Source organism: Rhinatrema bivittatum, chromosome 8, assembly GCF_901001135.1.
Source record: "Rhinatrema bivittatum chromosome 8, aRhiBiv1.1, whole genome shotgun sequence".
Lineage (NCBI taxonomy): Eukaryota > Metazoa > Chordata > Amphibia > Gymnophiona > Rhinatrematidae > Rhinatrema > Rhinatrema bivittatum.
In genome coordinates, this window is record NC_042622.1 from 195,458,089 (window position 1) to 195,476,406 (window position 18,318).

Below are 18,318 nucleotides of genomic sequence, written 5' to 3' on the forward strand. Positions count from 1 at the left end.
CTGTGAAATCTTGTGAAACAAAAATGAAGAAACTGCTCACAGGTTGCTTCCGAAGAGATTAAGTGTTATGAACCGCACTGCCCGCGGTTTCCTCCACAAGCAGGCTCTGACTTACCACGCTGCTGTATCTTCAGCCGACGCAGCAGGACGCCGCCGTCGGCCTTCCCACGCGGCCGGAGCCGCGGACCGAAGTTTCTTCTGCGGCCCGGAGGCCGCCCTGCATCATCCTCTTCACCGCAGCCAGAGCCGCGGACTTTCTGCTTCTCCCTCGGGGCCCGGGATCTCCGCCGATGTCATCTGCCTCTTCGCAGCGCCCAGGCCGCAGCCCCGGGCTGGAGTAGCGGCAGGAGCCGCCCCTGGGGCCTCCTGCAGCGGCTGGAGCCACTGCCGACGTTGGGCCTGCATCCCAGGCCAGCCCTGCCTCATTTGACACACTACGTCGGTGCAGGCCGCTGTCCACGGTCCTGCACAGCTTCCTGCTTCTCTTAGGCGCGCGGCTGCGTCTTCCTGCTTCATTTAAAGGGCCAGACACAGGAAGTGTCTTGGTCCCACCTTGCTGACTGTTTCCTGTACCAGCCCTATAAAGGGCTGCTCTGTCTGCTGTTCCTGGCCTTGTATCATCGTGGAGTCTTCGCTCTGGAGGCTCCTGCCTGCCAGAGCCTGTGTAAGGTCTTCTTCTCTTCGTGGAGCTCCTCGTCGTGTTCATTGTTCCATGTCAAGTCTTCGTGCCTGAGGTCCATGTCCAGGTGTCTTCGTGATCTACTATCTCCTAGTATTCCTGCCTTCCTTGATGTTCATTCCTACGCCACGCCTTGTCTTCGCTCTCGAGCCTTCTGGGGTCCCTCATATGCAGTACTCCTGAGAGGACTAGCCTGCCGGTGGACGGTTGTCCTGTGCTCTTGAGCCGTCAAGTCCCGGATGTGTGTTCCTGTGCTGTCCCGCTCCCGTCGTGGTCCGTGACCAGTCTGCAAGGGCTGTGTAGGGCGCGTACTGGGACAGGGTGGTCCGCGACTCAGTCCCGCGGGTGGCCTGAGTAGGGCGCCCTGAGAGACAGTGCCAATGTCCATGCCTTGTGTTGTCTTTGTGGATGTCAAGAGTCTCATCCCTGGATGCCGTTGCATCAGCCATGTGTCTTCGTCCCTGAATGCCGTTGCATCAGCCATGTGTCTTCGTCCCTGGATGCCGTTGCATCAGCCACGTGTCTTCGTCTGGATGCCGTCGCATCAGTCATAGTCATGTCTTCATGTCTTCATGTTGAGGGCAGACATGTCTTCATGTCTGCCCTCAATCTCAGGCCAGGCCTGCTGCTCCATGCTGCTTGCAGCAGGTCCGAAAGGGCCCGGAATGGTCGGAGGACCATTCACCTTCCATCATCCTTGGATGTTGGCCATGGGAGCTTACCGGCCTGGCCAAGGGCACAATTGTTCAGCCATGCAGAGCCACTGTCAACCCTTGGCCAGGCTCAGAAGGTCTGGGTCAGGTGGAGGCCCATGGGCACACGAAAAACACCGTACTCAACACTAAGGCTTCTGACAGGAATAGAACAATGTAGATAACTCACATGGCTGTGAAGCTGCGGAGATAAGCATTTCAAAAAATATTCTTTTATGGTTGTATCTAGTGCTTCCCTACTTCAGAGATGTGGGATTTTTTTTCCCACGCCAGTTTCTTTTGGCTCTATGGAACTTCAACCTCATGGAGCACAAGGTCCTCATAGTAGACTAAGGTGCATTTTTCTTGTGGTACCACTAAACTGTCCTCTTTGGGGAAGTGAGTCCAGAGCGGACTGAGGATTAGACTGCCAGTGAAACACCAAGTCATTAATATCTGTGGGAGGTTAAATAGTAAGCACTGGTAACCATATGTTTTGTAGCTGATCGGATTCCTTCCTAGGGCAATGTGAAATACAAATTGAGGACCTACCTAAAAACAACAATTGAGGAACTGATATTAAACAAGTAATCAAATGATGATCCGATCATGGGACCAGAGTGCAGGTTAATGGAACTTTCCCTGTACGTACCTGGATCTGCCCAGACTGCTGGGTTATGCCTCCCTTCCAGCAGGTGGAGTCAGAGAATAAACTGAAAAGACGCACCCCCTGATAACCCAGTGTGCCATCTGTGATCCTTCAGTATTTCTCTGACTCCAGCAGGTGGAGCATAACCTGCAGTCCTGGTCTTACTAAATTGATTCTTATTTATTCAAGAGTGTTTTTATATCCTTTGGTGGCCAAATGACTAGATCAACGGGGTAGTAAGTACAAAAAAAAAAGGAAAGGGATTTTCTTTACTTACTATACAGTTTGGGAGTTCAGATTCCTCCTAATTACTTGAAATATACAATTTCCTTCTAAGGAGGCATAGCTGGGCCTTGAAGTCTTTCAGCTTCTTTACCTGGAGAGTCAGTGGCAGCCCGGTGAGTAGGGGAGATTTACCAGTGGGCCGGTCCCTCTCCCCTACGAGGCAGAGACGTTTCATTCCTCTGCATTCAGGGACATTTTCATTCCCCTGCTCGGTTTAAAAAAAAAAAAACCAAAACCTACCGAGCCAGCCTGCTTATTCTCCCCGGCCTCCGGAAGGGGTAGAGTTTCTACCCAGGCAGATTTTTTTTCTCGCGGCGGTAACTGCCATGCCGTGGGGAGTGCAGTGCTCGGCATGTGGAGAGTCAGTGACATGACTCTCCCTCGACGGATTGTGTTTGCACTGCTTACCCAGAGGCGAGGGCCCTTCTCATCTGCCTCTGGAGGCAGAAGACCTCTCCCTCGGCCGCGAGGGCTTGCCAAACGGGGGCTGGATATTTCTCCTCGGCCGGCCAGGTCCCTGTGAAGCGTGGGAACGGTGGCCATTTTGAGTGGCTCTCACCCAGAGGATCCTCAGGGCTCCAGTGGAGGAGATTTTCCTCCACCTCCTAGTTTAAGCCCTGTACTGCCACACGATCCTACATACGAGCCTCCACCTCCTCCCCCTCTTCCTCTCCTCCCCCTATTTCCCCAGCGGGGGGGGGGGGGGGGGCCTTAAAGAGACAGCACCCTTTTTCGTCACAATTTGTGCTGCTCTTACATAAAGCTCATATGAGGCAGAGGCTGATTTGACTTCACAGCAATCTCCTCCATCAAAGAGACCCAGGCCTGCTGACCCTCAGGAGGCGCTTTGGGCTCCTTTACCTCGGCCGGTCCCTGATGCAGGGACAACGCCAGCTCCATTGCCTGATCCCGTGCCCCAAGACCCCGCTCCGGATACAGGCGAAAACATGGATTCTTCCGCTCCGGTTGAGGGGGATAATCCGCGGTTGGTCCGACTGTTTAGGAGGGACGAGCTGGATCCTCTAATTCCACATGTGCTTACAGAGCTGGATTTGCCAGTTCCACAATTGGTGGCGGATTGGCACCCGGGGGATCCGGTGTTGTCCAGTCTTTGCGCTCTTCCTAGATCCTTTCCGTTCCACCCGAGCCTCTTGCAGCTCATGACTCAGGAATGGGACACCCCGGAAGCCACTCTTCGCGTTAGCAGGGCCATGGAGAAGCTCTACCCGCTCCCGGATGAATTTTTGGAGCTCCTTAAGATTCCTAAAGTGGATGCGGCCGTATCGGCCATTGCCAAACACACCACCATTCCGGTGACGGGCAGAACTGCCCTCAAAGATCTGCAGGACAGGAGATCCTTCTTAAGAGGATTTTTGAAGTGTCGGCCCTTGGGGTTAGGGCGGCCGTCTGCAGTAGTCTCATGCAGAGAGCCACCCTTAGATGGATACAGCAACTGCTTATGGCACAGGAGCTGCCCCCAGCAGAGGCGGAACAGGCGGACCGAATGGAAGCTGCAGTCGCTTATACAGCTTATGCTCTGTATGATCTTAGAACCTCCTCATGTACGATGTCATCCACTGTGGCTGTAAGGAGATTACTTTGGCTGCGCAATTGGTCAGCTGATGCCTCTTCCAAGTCTCAGTTGGGATCCTTCCCATTTAAAGGGAAACTTTTATTTGGAGACGATCTGGAAAATCTTATCAAGGATTTGGGGGAGAACAAGGTTTACAAATTGCCAGAGGACAAGCCCAGGTCTACTCATCCTTTCAATTCCTATAGGGGTTGTTTCCAGGGCCAGCGGTGCTTTCAGTCAGGTAGGGCCCTGTCGTTTCCCCCTCGACAGACTCCGTCGAGGTCCCAGGCTTGGGCACGTTCCATTCCAGGTAGGCGGCCTCCCTGAAACAGAACTTCCCAAGGATTCTCCAACACCAAGTCGACCCAATGAAGGTATGCCGGCCCATTCCTCCGTTCCAGTGATAGGGGGCCGTCTCTCTCTCTTTCGAGAAGAATGGGTCAAGATCACATTGGATCAATGGGTCTTAGACATTATAAATCGCAGTTACGCTTTAGATTTTGCTCGCCCACTGCAGCATCTTTTCTTGGTGTTTCCTTGCGGGTCTTGGACAAAAAAGCAAGTGGCTTGTTTGAAGGACCTGGGAGCGATCGTTCCAGTCCCGCCGGGCGAGTGCAGGACCGGCAGATACTCCATTTACTTCTTAGTTCCCAAGAAGGAGGGCTCATTCCGTCCCATCCTAGATTTGAAGAAGGGCAACAGGGCTCTTCGAGTTCCGCGTTTTTGCATGGAAACCTTGAGGTCTGTCATTGCGGCCATCCACAAAGGGGTTTCTCTGGTTCATGGTGCTAGGAGAGCATTATCAGTTCAAGCGCTCCCGTTCGATCTGGCGATGGCGCCTCTCGTATTCACAAAGTAATGGTGGTGGTAGCAACATCTCTTCGGCGAGAGGGGATTCTGGTTCATCCCTATTTGGATGACTGAATGATTCAAGTGAAGTCACAACACCTTTGTAGACAGGCAGTCGGTGTTACTGCGGCTTCAGTCACTTGGCTGGGTGATCAACTTCCCCAAGAGTCAGCTGATTCCGTTGCAAGTGTTGGAATTCCTAGGGGCCCGTTTTGACACAGTGGTGGGCAAGTTTTTCCTCCCCGTGCAGAGAATGACCAAGCTGATGACTCAGGTTCGCCATCTGATGACCCTCCCCTTGCCCAGCATTTGGGACTACTTACAGGTTCTTGGTTCTATGGCTTCTACTCTGGAGTTGGTCCCCTGGGCGTTCGCTGATATGAGGCCTTTGCAGAGGGCGTTACTTTCCTGCTGGGATCCTAAGTCCGAGGAATTTCACCTCCGCTTGCCTCTCCTGGATCCAGCCAGAAGCAGTCTCAACTGGTGGCTAGTACTGGAGCATTTACAACAGGGGATGGATTTGGGGAATGCACAGTGGCTGATTGTGACAACGGATGCCAGCCTCTCCGGTTGGGGGGCAGTTTGTCAGTTGCGCTCCGCTCAAGGTCAGTGGTCGGTTCAAGAGTCCAAGTGGTCCATCAATTGTTTGGAAACCAGAGTGGTTCATCTGGCATTGCGCAGCTTCCTTCCCCTTGTCTGCCATCAGTCAGTGCGAATCCTCTTGGACAATGCCACCATGATGGCGCACATCAACCGACAAGGGGGAACACGGAGTCGACCGGTGGCCACCGAAGCAGACAAGCTCATGGTATGGGCGGAACGCAATCTGCTTCGTCTGGCAGCGTCTCACATAGCCACGTCCAGGAAGACTTTCTCAGTCATCAGCAGCTAGACCCCGAGGAGTGGGAGCTGTCTGAGGAGGCGATGCAGCTCTTGATCTGAGAGTGGGGAGTTCCCCACTTGGACTTGATGGTGACGTGATTGAACGCAAAGGCGGTCCGGTTCTTCAGTCGCAGAAGGGAGCACGGGGCAGAAGGGGTAGATGCCCTAGTCCTTCCCTGGCCCCGCGGCATACTTCTATATGTGTTTCCTCCTTGGCCTCTGGTGGGCAAGGTGCTGAAATGAATAGAGTCACACCGGGGACCGGTAGTTCTCGTAGTACCAAAGTGGCCACGGAGACCATGGTTCGCAGACCTCATCAACTTGGCAGTAGACGGCCACTTGCATCTCGGTCACCTTCTGAACCTTCTTCGTCAGGGTCCAGTATTTTGCGATCAGGCGGCTTGGCTTATGAGAGGCGCCAGCTGAGGAAAAAAGGGTATCCTGAGGTGGTGATTTCTACTCTAATTTGCGCTCGGAAGACTTCCACTTCGCTTACCTATGTAAGGGTTTGGAAGGTTTTTATTCCTGGTGTAGCGGTTTCCAGGTGTCCCTGTGAAGGGCCACAGTAGTACACATTCTTGCGTTCTTACAAGAAGGCCTGAAGAAAGGTTTGGCGTACAGCTCGCTTTGTGTTCAGGTGGCGGCCTTGCGCTGCTTGTGAGGTAAAGTGGACGGTACTTCCCTTGCGGGGCATCCGGATGTAGCGCGTTTTCTGAAGGGAGCCTAGCATTTGCACCCACCGGTACGACCAGTCTGCCCTTCGTGGAGTTTGAACCTGGTTCTCCGGGCGCTATGTGACATGCCTTTTGAGCCTCTTAAGCGGGCTATGTTGAAGGATTTGACGCTATGGTGTTTCTTGTGGCTATCTGTTTGGCGAGACGGATATCAGAGATTCAAGTGTCATCTTGCTGGGAGCCGTTCTTACGTTCAAACTCAGGAGATTCGCGTCGAACAGTGCCTTCTTTCCTTCCGAAGGTGGTATCGGCTTTTCATATGAATCAGTCCGTTGAGTTACCGGCCTTTTCAGATTTGGATCGCGATTATCCTCAAGCTCAGGAGTTAAGAAAATTGGACGTTCATCAGGTACTTCTGAGATACTTGGAAGTGACTAATGCCTTTCGGTTGTCAGACCATCTTTTTATTTTATAGAATGGTCCTAAGAAGGGACAGAATGTGTCCAAGGCTACTATTGTCCGATGGTTAAAATAATCCATTGCATTGGCGTACATATATAAGGGCCAACTGGTGCCTGATGGTCTTAAAGCTCATTCTATCAGATTTCAGGCAGCATCTTGGGCGGAGAGTCAATGTGTTTCTCCTCAGGAGTTTTGCCGAGCGGCGACTTGGAAATCTTTGCACACCTTTGCTAGGCATTACCGCTTGGATGTCCGAGCTCTAGATACCGATTGTTTTGGTAGCGGAGTGCTCTGAGCGGGACTTACCGGGTCCCATCCCACTTAAGGCAGCGTGGGTACATCCCAGCAGTCTGGACTGATCCGGGTATGTACAGGGAAAGGAAAATTGGTTCTTACCTGCTAATTTTTGTTCCTGTAGTACCACGGATGAGTCCAGATGCCCGCCCAGATAGTCTGGTAAGTCCGTTGGTTTTCTTTCTTTTTCTTCCTGCACAGGAGATTTGAAGATGTGAAGATATAGGCTAGTGAGTGAGGAATAGAAGAATCTACATTCCTTGTGGGTACATAGTTCCACAAGTTGGGACCATTTGTTATTAGTTTTTTTGGTCTAGTATTTGGCTGTTAAATTGTTTTTTCATTCTGCTTGGATATTGATTATACTGAAGGATCGCAGATGGCACACTGGGTTATCAAGGGGTGCCTTTTCAGTTTATTCTCTGACTCCAACTGCTGGAAGGGAGGCATAACCCAGCAGTCTGGACTGATCCGTGGTACTACAGGAACGAAACTTAGCAGGTAAGAACCAATTTTCCTATATTGTCTATAATCCAGGACTTATAAATAAAAATTAGGTCCAGGGTGTGACCCTGCCTATGAGTTGGAGACTTGATAATCTTAGACCAGCCCAGTGCTTCCATAGAAATTAAAAAAAAAAAAAAAAGTATTCACAAACTGAAGAGCATGGAAAATCATTCACATGAAAATTAAAATCACCTAGTACAATAATATTTTCCTAGCGTGTAGCAGATGGACTCAGAACAAATGGGTATAGTGTGCTCGTGCTAGCAGTTGGAGACGGATCTGACGTCAGCACGTGGTACATATACCCCTGCAGGAAGTGCAGGAGCTCAGTAATTTCCGTCTCCAAAGCAGTTTGGAGCTACCTCATGCTCACTGAGCGTTTTTCCAAATTCTAACGATTAAAACTCATAGAAGGATCCTACCTGAAGACGAGTCCCGCACTCCTGCGGTGATACCATTCAGTCCCTCCCCCAGTTGAGTTTCCCGAGGTGATTTCCTATATATCCTTGGTTGTAAGTTATCTGTAAACCGGCACGATGTGCAAACGGTTGCCGGTATATAAAACAAAATAAATAAATAAATTTCCGTGGTCCCTCGGAGGTACGAGCCTCGGTCCGGTGGCCGATTCGCGGCAGGGACCTAGCCCCCGAGTGAGAAGGGCTCGGGCGTGGCATAGAGGCAGCCTCTGTCCCAATGAGGACTTGGCTCCCGAGCGAGACGAGTTCGGGCGTGGCCTAGAGGCAGCGGGTGCACTTCCTCGAGCACGGCGGTGACAGTAATCACCCTCTCCCCCCGCAGCCGGAGACCGCCCAGGTCGCAACCGGGAAGCTCCGAAGACCAGGTAAGGCGTACATCTTTACTTTGCTGGTCTCCGAGGAAGCGAGGATTAGCGGGGTCTGCCTACGTGGCAGCCCGCCAAGAAGGTCGCCATTTTGCCTGCCTGCTCACTGTTGCCATCTGCCCTGCTTCACCGCCTCTCTCTAGCGCTCAGACTAAGCGCACAGGCGCCGGGCACCTATGTTTGGCGCCCGAAAATAACTGGGCGCACATTTGATGGAGGCGCTCATTGAAGGGCGCACATTGCTAAGCGCACATTGACAGGTGCACATTGCTAAGCACATGTTGCTAGGCGCACGTTGATAGACGCACGTTGCTAAGCGCACGTTGATAGGCGCACGTTGCTAAGCGCACGTTGAGGGGCGCCCGGTGAGGGGCGCCCGTTGATAGGCGCACGGTCATAGACGCACGTTGTTAGATGCACGGGGATAAGCGCACATTAGTAGGCGCACATCTTTCACACATATAACAAGGCGCATACTTCGGCTGGGAGCGCGCAGGCGCATAGAGAGATCAGACGCAATGGAGCGTATGAGAGCCCATGCGTCCGCTGTGCCGACACCTCCAGAATCAGGCATAAGAGCTCTAGGCCACTGCTCAGCATGCCACCTCAGAGCCACACAGAGCGAGGAAGCAGACTCCCTATGTGCCCAATGTGAGGAGGCCTTGGGAGTGCCAGGCCAGGGCCGGTCCCAGCCCAGCGTACTTGCCAGTTCCTCAGGGAAAACCCCGGACCTAGCAGGCCGCGGGGAGCAGCCGGGGAATCCTAGAGACCTGGTGCCCCTTAGGCTAGATCCTGCCTCGCTCTCCTGGGTGGAATTATTCAAAGGGATTCACGCCTTTGTCAAGATGCAGGCTGATCCCCGAACGGAACCGTACGTACCGGATGACCCTGCCCCTGGACCCTCAAGACCTAGGCGCGGCCACTCGCCACCCGGAAGCCCCACGTATGGGGATTCAGATTGCTCCGAGGAAGAAGGCGAGCCCCCCGAGGAGGGAGAACTCCCCTCGGGGTTAGAGCCCTATCGAACCATGAGGCGCTTCTTTCTTAAAGAAGATCTCCCAGATCTGGTCTCTCAATGCCTGTCGGAGCTGGCTATCCCGGGCCAAGGCACCCCAGGGGAACCTAGAGTGAACCCCCTGCTAGAGGGGGTTCACTCTAGGTTCACCCACTCTAGGTTCACCCACGGCTCACCATTTTCCCCTCCTACAAGCAGCACAGCAGCTAATCGATCTGGAGTGGAATGCGCCGGAGGCCTCATTCAAAGGGGGTCGGGCCTTGTCGGGCATGTACCCCCTGGACCCGGCAACCAAGGACTTGCTGGTGTGCCCCAAGGTAGACGCCATAGTTTGCGCAATTGTGAAGCGCACCACCATTCCGGTGGAGGGGGGGGGGGGGCGGCCCTCAAGGATGCACATGACGGACGCATGGACGCCATTCTGAAACAAGCCTTTGAGGTGGCAGCCATGTCTCTACGAATTGCGACCTGCTGCACCGTGGTGACGCGTTCCTGTTTATCACAAGCCAGGAACAACACCCCGGGAGAAGAGATGGAATCAGCCCTCTCGTTCCTCATTGACGCTGCCTCCAACCTAGTTCGTACGGCAGCCAAGGGAGTGTCATCCTCAGTGGCAGCCAGGAGTCAGCTCTGGCTACGAAATTGGTCGGCCGACTCCTCCTCCAAGACGCGCCTTACGAGAATGCCCTTTAAGGGATCCCTCCTGTTCGGCAGCAACCTCGAGAAACTGGCTAACAGATGGGGCGCATCTCCATTACCCCGTCTACCAGAAGACAAGTCAAGGAGGAACCAGCGCCCTTTTCCTAGGCCATCCAGAGGTAGAAACTCTCAGCGCTCCAACCCCTACAGGGCTCGCTACCAAGTACCTCGTTCTCAGACCAGGAATCAGTCCTTTCGGTCCAGGCACAACAAGAGGAGAACCGGCTCGGGTTCGGGTCCCGGCCGCACCCCACAATGAGATTCGGCCGACCCATCCGAGGGAAGAAGCCATAGGGGCAGGCTAACCCTAATCTACCGCAGATGGGTCGAGATTACTTCGGACCAGTGGGTCCTCGCCATCATCCGAGAGGGATATTACCTGGACTTCCTGCGCCTCCCTCCAGACAAGTTTGTGGAATCTCCTTGTCCTCCCCTCAAGAGGGCGGCACTGGAAACTACCTTGTTGAGGCTCCTGTCCCTGAAAGCCATAATCCCAGTGCCTGCATGGGAAATAAATTCTGGGCATTATTCCATTTATTTCATAGTACCCAAGAAAGAGGGCACTTTCAGGCCCGTCCTGGACCTCAAGTCAGTCAACCGACACTTACGGGTCCCAAGCTTTCACATGGAAACTCTGCGATCAGTCAGAAGCGCAATACAGCCAGGGGAGTTTCTCACATCCCTGGATCTGTCAGAGGCCTACTTGCATATCCCAATTCATCGGGATCACCAGCGCTACTTACGCTTCAAAGTCCTGAACCAACACTTCCAGTTTCGAGCTTTACCCTTCGGGTTAGCCACCGCGCCGCGGACCTTTACCAAGGTCATAGTAGTGGTGGCGGCGTCACTCAGGAAGGAAGGAATTCTCGTCCATCCCTACCTGGACGATTGGCTGATCAGGGCAAAGTCACCGGAGGAGAGCCACCACGCAACCAACAGAGTTATATCTCTTCTGGAAAGCCTAGGATGGGCAGTCAACACGAACAAGAGTTCCCTACAGCCTTCACAGTCGCTGGAATACCTGGGAGTCCGATTCGACACCCAGGGAGACAAGGTCAGCCTGACCTCCAAGAGGAGATCAAAACTCCGGAATCGTCTGCAGACCCTGCTGAGCGCCACCCGGCCCACAGCTTGGGATTACCTACAGGTCCTTGGCCTAATGGCATCCACTCTGGAGGTAGTACCATGGGTGCGGGCTCATATGAGACCATTACAACGCACCCTCCTATCTCGGTGGAGCCCACGATTACAGAACTACACCATACACCTACCTCTACCAGCCAGAGTGCAGAATCAGCTACGGTGATGGTTGCAGCCCGGCCACACGAGCCGGGGGTCAAAAATGTCCTCCCCAACCTGGACCCTGCTCACTACAGATGCCAGCCTGAGCGGATGGGGAGCACACTGCGAAGAGCTAACCGCCCAAGGGCGGTGGAACAAAAGAGAGTCGGGGTGGAACATCAACCGACTAGAAGCACGGGCAGTCAGGCTAGCCTGCCTGCGATTTGCCCACAGACTTCGAAACAGAGCAGTCAGAGTGATGTCGGACAACGCCACCATGGTGGCATACATCAACCGACAGGGCGGGACCAGAAGCCGACAGGTATCCTTAGAAATAGCCCCCCTGATGGCTTGGGCGGAGGCAAATCTCCAGGACATCTCCGCCGTCCACATCGCCAGGAAGGACAACACCACGGCAGACTTCCTCAGCAGAGAAAGCCTAAACCCGGGGGAATGGCAGCTGTCGCCCACAGCTTTCCAGATGATTGTGGATCAGTGGGGGACTCCGGGCATGGACCTACTAGCGGACAGGTCCAACGCTCAAGTACCCAGATACTTCAGTCGCAGGCGAGACCCTCTATCTCAGGGGATCGACGCTCTGGTACAGCCATGGCCTCAGGGGATCGTGTTATATGCCTTTCCACCATGGCCCCTGCTGGGCGCCATTATACACAAGATTCAGCGGCACAGAGGCCTAGTTCTTCTGGTGGCCCCAGACTGGCCAAGAAGACCCTGGTACGCAGACATGAGAAGACTGCTGGCAGGGGAGCCTCTACCCCTGCCCCCTCACAGGGACCTGCTACGACAAGGTCCCATCCTCCACGAGGATCCGGCTCAATTCTCTCTTACGGTCTGGCCATTGAGAGGGCTCGACTGAAGAAAAGGGGATACTCGGGGCCGGTAATAGATACACTCCTCCGAGCACGCAAGTTCTCCACATCACTCACTTATGTAAGGATCTGGAGAGTATTTGAAGCCTGGTGCGAAACTCGCAGCACCAATCCACATGCCGCTAAGATCCCCATCATTTTGGATTTCCTGCAAGATGGTCTTCAGAAGGGTCTGTCCCTCAATTCAATCAAGATTCAGGTAGCAGCGCTATCCTGCTACGGCCCCAGGAGTGACGGCAACAGCATTGCCGCACACCCAGACGTTTCACGTTTCCTGAAAGGAGTCAAACACATTCGCCCGCCACTGAAGTGGCCAGTGCCCCTGTGGAACCTCAACCTAGTTTTGGAATTCCTAGCCGGACCCGCCTTCAGGCCCCTCCGAGGTCTGTCCCTCGTTTACTAACCTTGAAGATGGTGTTCTTGCTGGCCGTATGCTCAGCACGCCGCATCTCAGAGCTACAAGCGCTGTCCTGCCGCGATCTGTTTCTCAGAATCACCCCAGGGACTATCCATCTTCGCACGGTTCCCTCCTTCTAACCCAAAGTAGTCTCACACTTCCACCTCAACCAATCCATATCCTTACCAACCACGGAAGGGTTGGAGAGGTCAGAAGACGGTCGAGTACTGCGTCATCTCGACATCGGCAGGCTGCTATCCAGATACCTGGAAATGTCGGAAGCAGTATGAAAGACGGACCACCTGTTCATCCTTCACAGTGGGAAGAGGCAAGGAGAAGCAGCCTCACGGACGACTATTGCTCGCTGGATCAAAGAAGTTATCAAGGCGGCCTATGTAGAAGCGGGAAAGCCACCACCTCTATGGGTCAAGGCTCACTCTACCAGAGCGCAAGCGGCCTCCTGGGCAGAAACTAGGATTTATTTATTTATTTATTTAAAACATTTCTATACCGGCCTTCATGAATGGGATTCATATCAGGCCGGTTTACATGGAACAGGGGAAACCAGAAGTAAAAATAAAACCAAGTAAACATAAATAAGAAAGGTCGAAAAATCAAAGTTACAATAAACAGGGGTATTGAACTTGGGAGCTAGTGTAGCTAGGAATAAGTGAAGTAGGAGTAAGAGCGATAGAGATTAACTAGGTAATTATCAACTAATATGTTATGAAATTAATAGATATTAAGTTCCTTGATCTGGGTATGACGAGTTAATTTGTGTTAGGGGAAGGCTTGGAGGAAAAGCCACATCTTAAGTTTCCTTCGGAAGGTGTGGAGGCATGGTTCCAGTCTTAGATCAGTCGGTAGTTTGTTCCAGAGGACTGGTCCTGCTGTAGAGAAGGAACGTTCTTTGGTGGTTGTTAGCCGGGTGGATTTGGTAGGTGGGACTTGCAGCATTCCTTTATATGCCTCTCTGATGGGCCTGTCTGAGGCATGGAGTTTGAGTGGAGCCTGTAGGTCTAGGGTGAGTTGTTTGTGAATGGTTTTATGTATTATGGTGAGTGCTTTATGTTGAATTCTGTATTTTATTGGCAGCCAGTGTAGGTTACGGAGGATGGGGGTAATGTGGGCGCTTCGGTTAGTGTTAGTTAAGATTCTGGCTGCTACGTTCTGGAGCATTTGTAGCGGTTTTGTTGCCGAGATGGGGAGCCCCAGGAGCAATGCATTGCAGTAGTCCGTCTTTGAAAATAGTGTAGATTGGAGGACAGTTCTGAAGTCCTGGAAGTGGAGGAGAGGTTTAATTCTTTTCAACACTTGAAGCTTGTAGAAGCATTCTTTGGTGATATTATTGGGGGATCTTATCTTTTATGGGGATCAATATCTGAACGTCATCTGCGTAGAGGTAGTATGTTAATTGTAGGTTAGTGAGTAGTTGGCAGAGGGGTAGTAAGTAGATTTTGAAAAGGGTTGGAGATAGTGATGAGCCTTGTGGAACGCCTAGCGTTGATATATAACTTGGTGATTCTATGTTGTTGACTCTCACCTTGTAGCTTCTATTGTTGAGGAATGAGTTGAACCAATTGAGGGCAAGACCCGTGATTCCAATTTCTGAAAGACGATTTAGGAGAATGGCATGGTTTACCGTATCGAATGCCGATGAGATATCTAGAAGAACCAGTAGGTATGCAAGCCCTTTGTCTAGTCCCATGAGGATGTGGTCTGATAGTGAGATGAGGAGGGTTTCTGTGCTGGCTGATTTTCGGAAGCCATACTGTGCAGGGTAAAGAATTTTATTTTCCTCAAGGAAGTCAGAGAGTTGTGTGTTAACAACTTTCTCTGTGAGCTTCGCTAGAAACGGCAGGTTCGATATGGGTCTGAAGTTGGCGAGTTCTTTTGTGTCTAGATTGGGTTTCTTTAGGAGGGGTTTGAGAGATGCTGTTTTTAGCTCGTCGGGGTAGATTCCTTGCGCCAGGGAGCAGTTTATGATATTGGTAAGTGAACTGGAGATGGTGCTGGGGATGAGAAGCAGAAGTTTTGTAGGGATGTGGTCTGTCGGATGGCTGGAGGGTTTCATTTTTTTGAGAACGGATTCTATCTCCATGCTGTCACCTGCCGAGATATGTAGAGCGGCAACGTGGTCCTCCATCCATACCTTCTCCAGATTCTATTGTCTGGACGTTCAGGCCAGGGAGGACACAGCATTTGCGAGGGCAATCCTAAACGGACCTCGGGCAGCCTCCCGCCCAGTCCGGGAGTAGCTTTTGTACATCCCATTTGTTCTGAGTCCATCTGCTACACGCTAGGAAATGGAGAGATTACTTACCTGATAATCTTGTTTTCCTTAGTGTATGCAGATGGACTCAGCATCCCGCCCGGCTGCCGACATACATGGGGATTCACCGATTCAGGGTAAGCCATGTTTTTCTTACATAGGGCATCCACCCTGCCGGGTGTCGACGCCTTCCGGTTGAGAACACTGGCGGTCTCCAGCTACTGTCAATCGGTCAGGTTAATCCTGTTAAGTTGATCAATCAGTCAGTCACACATATATCCATAATGCTTCTGCAAGGAAGATTACTGAGCTTCTGCACTTCCTGCAGGGGTATATGTACCACGTGCTGACGTCAGATCCGTCTCCAACTGCTAGCACGAGCACACTATACCCATTTGTTCTGAGTCCATCTGCATACACTAAGGAAAACGAGATTATCAGGTAAGTAATCTCTCCATTTTCAAATCTGCCTTGGCCGAAATCAGTCCATCAAAAATTGGTATTTAAAAATTAGGAGGGGCAGTATACCAAACAAAGTTCCCAGTTAAACCCAGATTTAAGGAAAAGAATCTCCAATGGAGCAACTTCCTCTGATGAGACAACTGTAAGTTGCAAGGTAGCTTTAGCAAGATTTAGCGCATGCTTTTTTCATTGCTAGCTCAAGTTACAGTATTTTACTCACAGAAGTGAGTATTTTTAAAACTACCTGCCTAATTTGCAGGTGAACTTGCATGCATATGTCCTCTTCATGTGTAAGTTTAGCTGTACAAGTGGAGGAATTCCCAGAGGTGGAGTTGGCGAGGGCTTTGGATAGGTGCATACATTTCAAAATTCAAATGTATGAACATACATTTTCCCCAAAATTTTCTCTGTAGGTTTGCTGGGATAATTTTCAAAGCACACTTATGCGTGTAAATCCCCCCTGAACACGTGTTCGTTGGTTGATTTATGTGTGATGCTACAAAATTACCTTCTGTATTAACGTTTTTGACTTAGTAGATGACAGCAAAAATAAGACCAATCAGCCCATCCAGTCTGCCCTATTATTCCTATCCACAGTGCAAAGGATATATCTCGGCTGCCAGTCATAAAGCGTGACCTCTTGTAAGATATCTCCCCTTATGCAGGACAGTTATTGTCATCTTCCCCCTTTGTACAAGACTGTCCATTTAGATCACAACTAGCACCCCTCTCCACCCAAGTCTAACTATGAAGCTTTGTAGTAATGTAAATAGTGAGTATGGCCAATGCCTGAACATTGCCAAACAGACCTGGCAAGTGAGTGCCTGCTTTGAAGTAGGCAACCTCCAGTCTCTGTGGACACCAGTCCGCTTGAGTTTTCGCGATATCCCTAATAAATATGCATGAGAGAGATTTGCAAACAATTGATGCAGTGTGCATGCAAATTCATCTAATGTATATTCATTGGGGATATCCTGAAAACCCACACAAACTGGTGTCTACAGGGATCGGAGGTTGCCTACCTGTGACCTGTGCTTCTGATGAGTCTTCTAGTTATTACTGTACTAGGATTCCTGATATGTGTTGACTGTTTTTTGTGCTCAGGCTTCTGGGTTGTCGAAATGGATGGGAAACCAGATGGTGTTACTGCAAACTATCCCTCCCTGGGCCATTGTATTAATACTGTCGCTTTTTATTGCTGCCTTCACTGAGTGTACCAGCAATGTGACCATAGCAACACTCTTTCTTCCTATCATTGGCGCCATGGTAAGAACATTCTGTGTTTCATTTACTTCACTTAGGTCTTGTCATGTGCGACTTCTGCCTACAACATGGTTTATACACTGCTTTAAAGTGGGTCTTTCTAATCCCTTTCTAATACCTGCCGTAGAAAGAAAAAAGAAACCATTAACCCAAAGAGAGATTATCAGTCTGAATGCATAGCCATGCTTCATATTAGAGATTTAAATAGAGGCAAGATATTGCCAAAAGAATCCACCAGTCAGCATTCCTTGTACGAGGCAGATCACAGGACTGTAGACCAGGATTTTGCATATACACAATGTAGGGTAGATTTTTAAAAAATGCGTGTCCGCGTACTTTTGTTGGCGCACCAGTCGCAAACAAAAGTACGCTGGATTTTAGTAGATACGCGCGTAGCCGCACGTATCTTCTAAAATCCAGGATCGGCGCGTGCAAGGCTGCCGATTTTGGGCAGCCGGCGCGTGCCGAGCCACGCAGCCTGCCTCCGTTCCCTCCGAGGCCGCTCCAAAATCGGAGCGGCCTCGGAGGGAACTCTCTTTCGCCCTCCCCTCACCTTCCCCTCCCTTCCTCTACCTAACCCACCCCCCCGGCCCTATCTAAACCCCCCCCCCTACCTTTGTCCACGGATTTACGCCTCCCGGATCGGGCCCGCCCCCGACACAAAACCCCGGGACTTACGCGAGTCCCGGGGCTCTGCGCGCGCCGGCGCGCAAGGCCCTGCTCGCGTAAATCTGGGCGGATTTACGCGAGCAGGGCTTTTAAAATCCGCCCCTGTATGTTTTTTCTTCAGTTTTGATAGATCAAGGTTACATAGCTGGCATTAACTTTACAGGATACAGTGATGCTAAGGCTCCAAGGAAGGGAGAGACCACAAACCAGACAGCCTGAGGAAATATGTAGTTGCACCCATGCCTTTTAATTACAGTCAGTCTTGTCTCTCCCACAGTGCCTCCAAAAATATCATTTCCCCAAGTTATCAGAAACAGTCAGTACCAGCAATTTTAGTCGGAAGAAGCCTTTCATGAGCCTAAAATCTTAAGTCCTTGCTAGCATATGGAATGAAATGTATAATATGCCATATACACATAGAAACCCAGATAGAATGAGGAAGCATGGTGGGGGCACTTGCAGTGAAAGGAGGGAGTTCTCTGATTGATGCAGAGCTGAAAGGTGTAAAATGCACCGGCTTCAGGGGGGGCTGGGCTCCCTGCTCCTTGAAAATCTGCACTGAATTGGGGAGAGATGAGTAAGGATGAAAGGAGAGATGTTGAGGGAGTGCACATGAAGGTTTGTGATACCTCCGCTGCGGGCCTCCCCCATCAGCACATCCTACTAGAGCCGAGACCTTGTCTCCTCTTAATGATTCTGCAGGGCTAATCTTGGTGGTTCTCAGCCCTTTCCTAGGGACACACCTGACTGGTCTGGTTTTCAGGATGGCCACAATCAATATGTATGAGATAGGTTTGCATATACTGAGTCTCCAATATTTGCAAATCTAATCTCATACATATTCACTATGGGTATCATAAAAACCTGAACATTTTTCAAAAGTTATTGATAAAAGTTATCCATTCCAAATATTTTCTCTAGGCTTAACAGCCATAACAACTACAATAGGCTTCACAGCCCGGTAAGAACCGCAAATGAAGAAA

At 51.2% G+C, this 18,318-nt stretch overlaps 1 protein-coding gene across 3 annotated transcripts in view; it reads left to right on the plus strand.

Annotated features, from left to right (window-relative positions):
* Positions 1–18,318, plus strand: part of LOC115096998 (solute carrier family 13 member 5-like) — a 227,180-nt gene that overhangs the window by 198,304 nt on the left and 10,558 nt on the right. For all 3 annotated transcript variants that reach the window (XM_029612371.1, XM_029612373.1, XM_029612372.1), the window contains one exon: positions 16,508–16,669. In XM_029612371.1, coding sequence (XP_029468231.1) covers positions 16,508–16,669 — 162 coding nt within the window. The remainder of the gene's footprint in view (positions 1–16,507; positions 16,670–18,318) is intronic.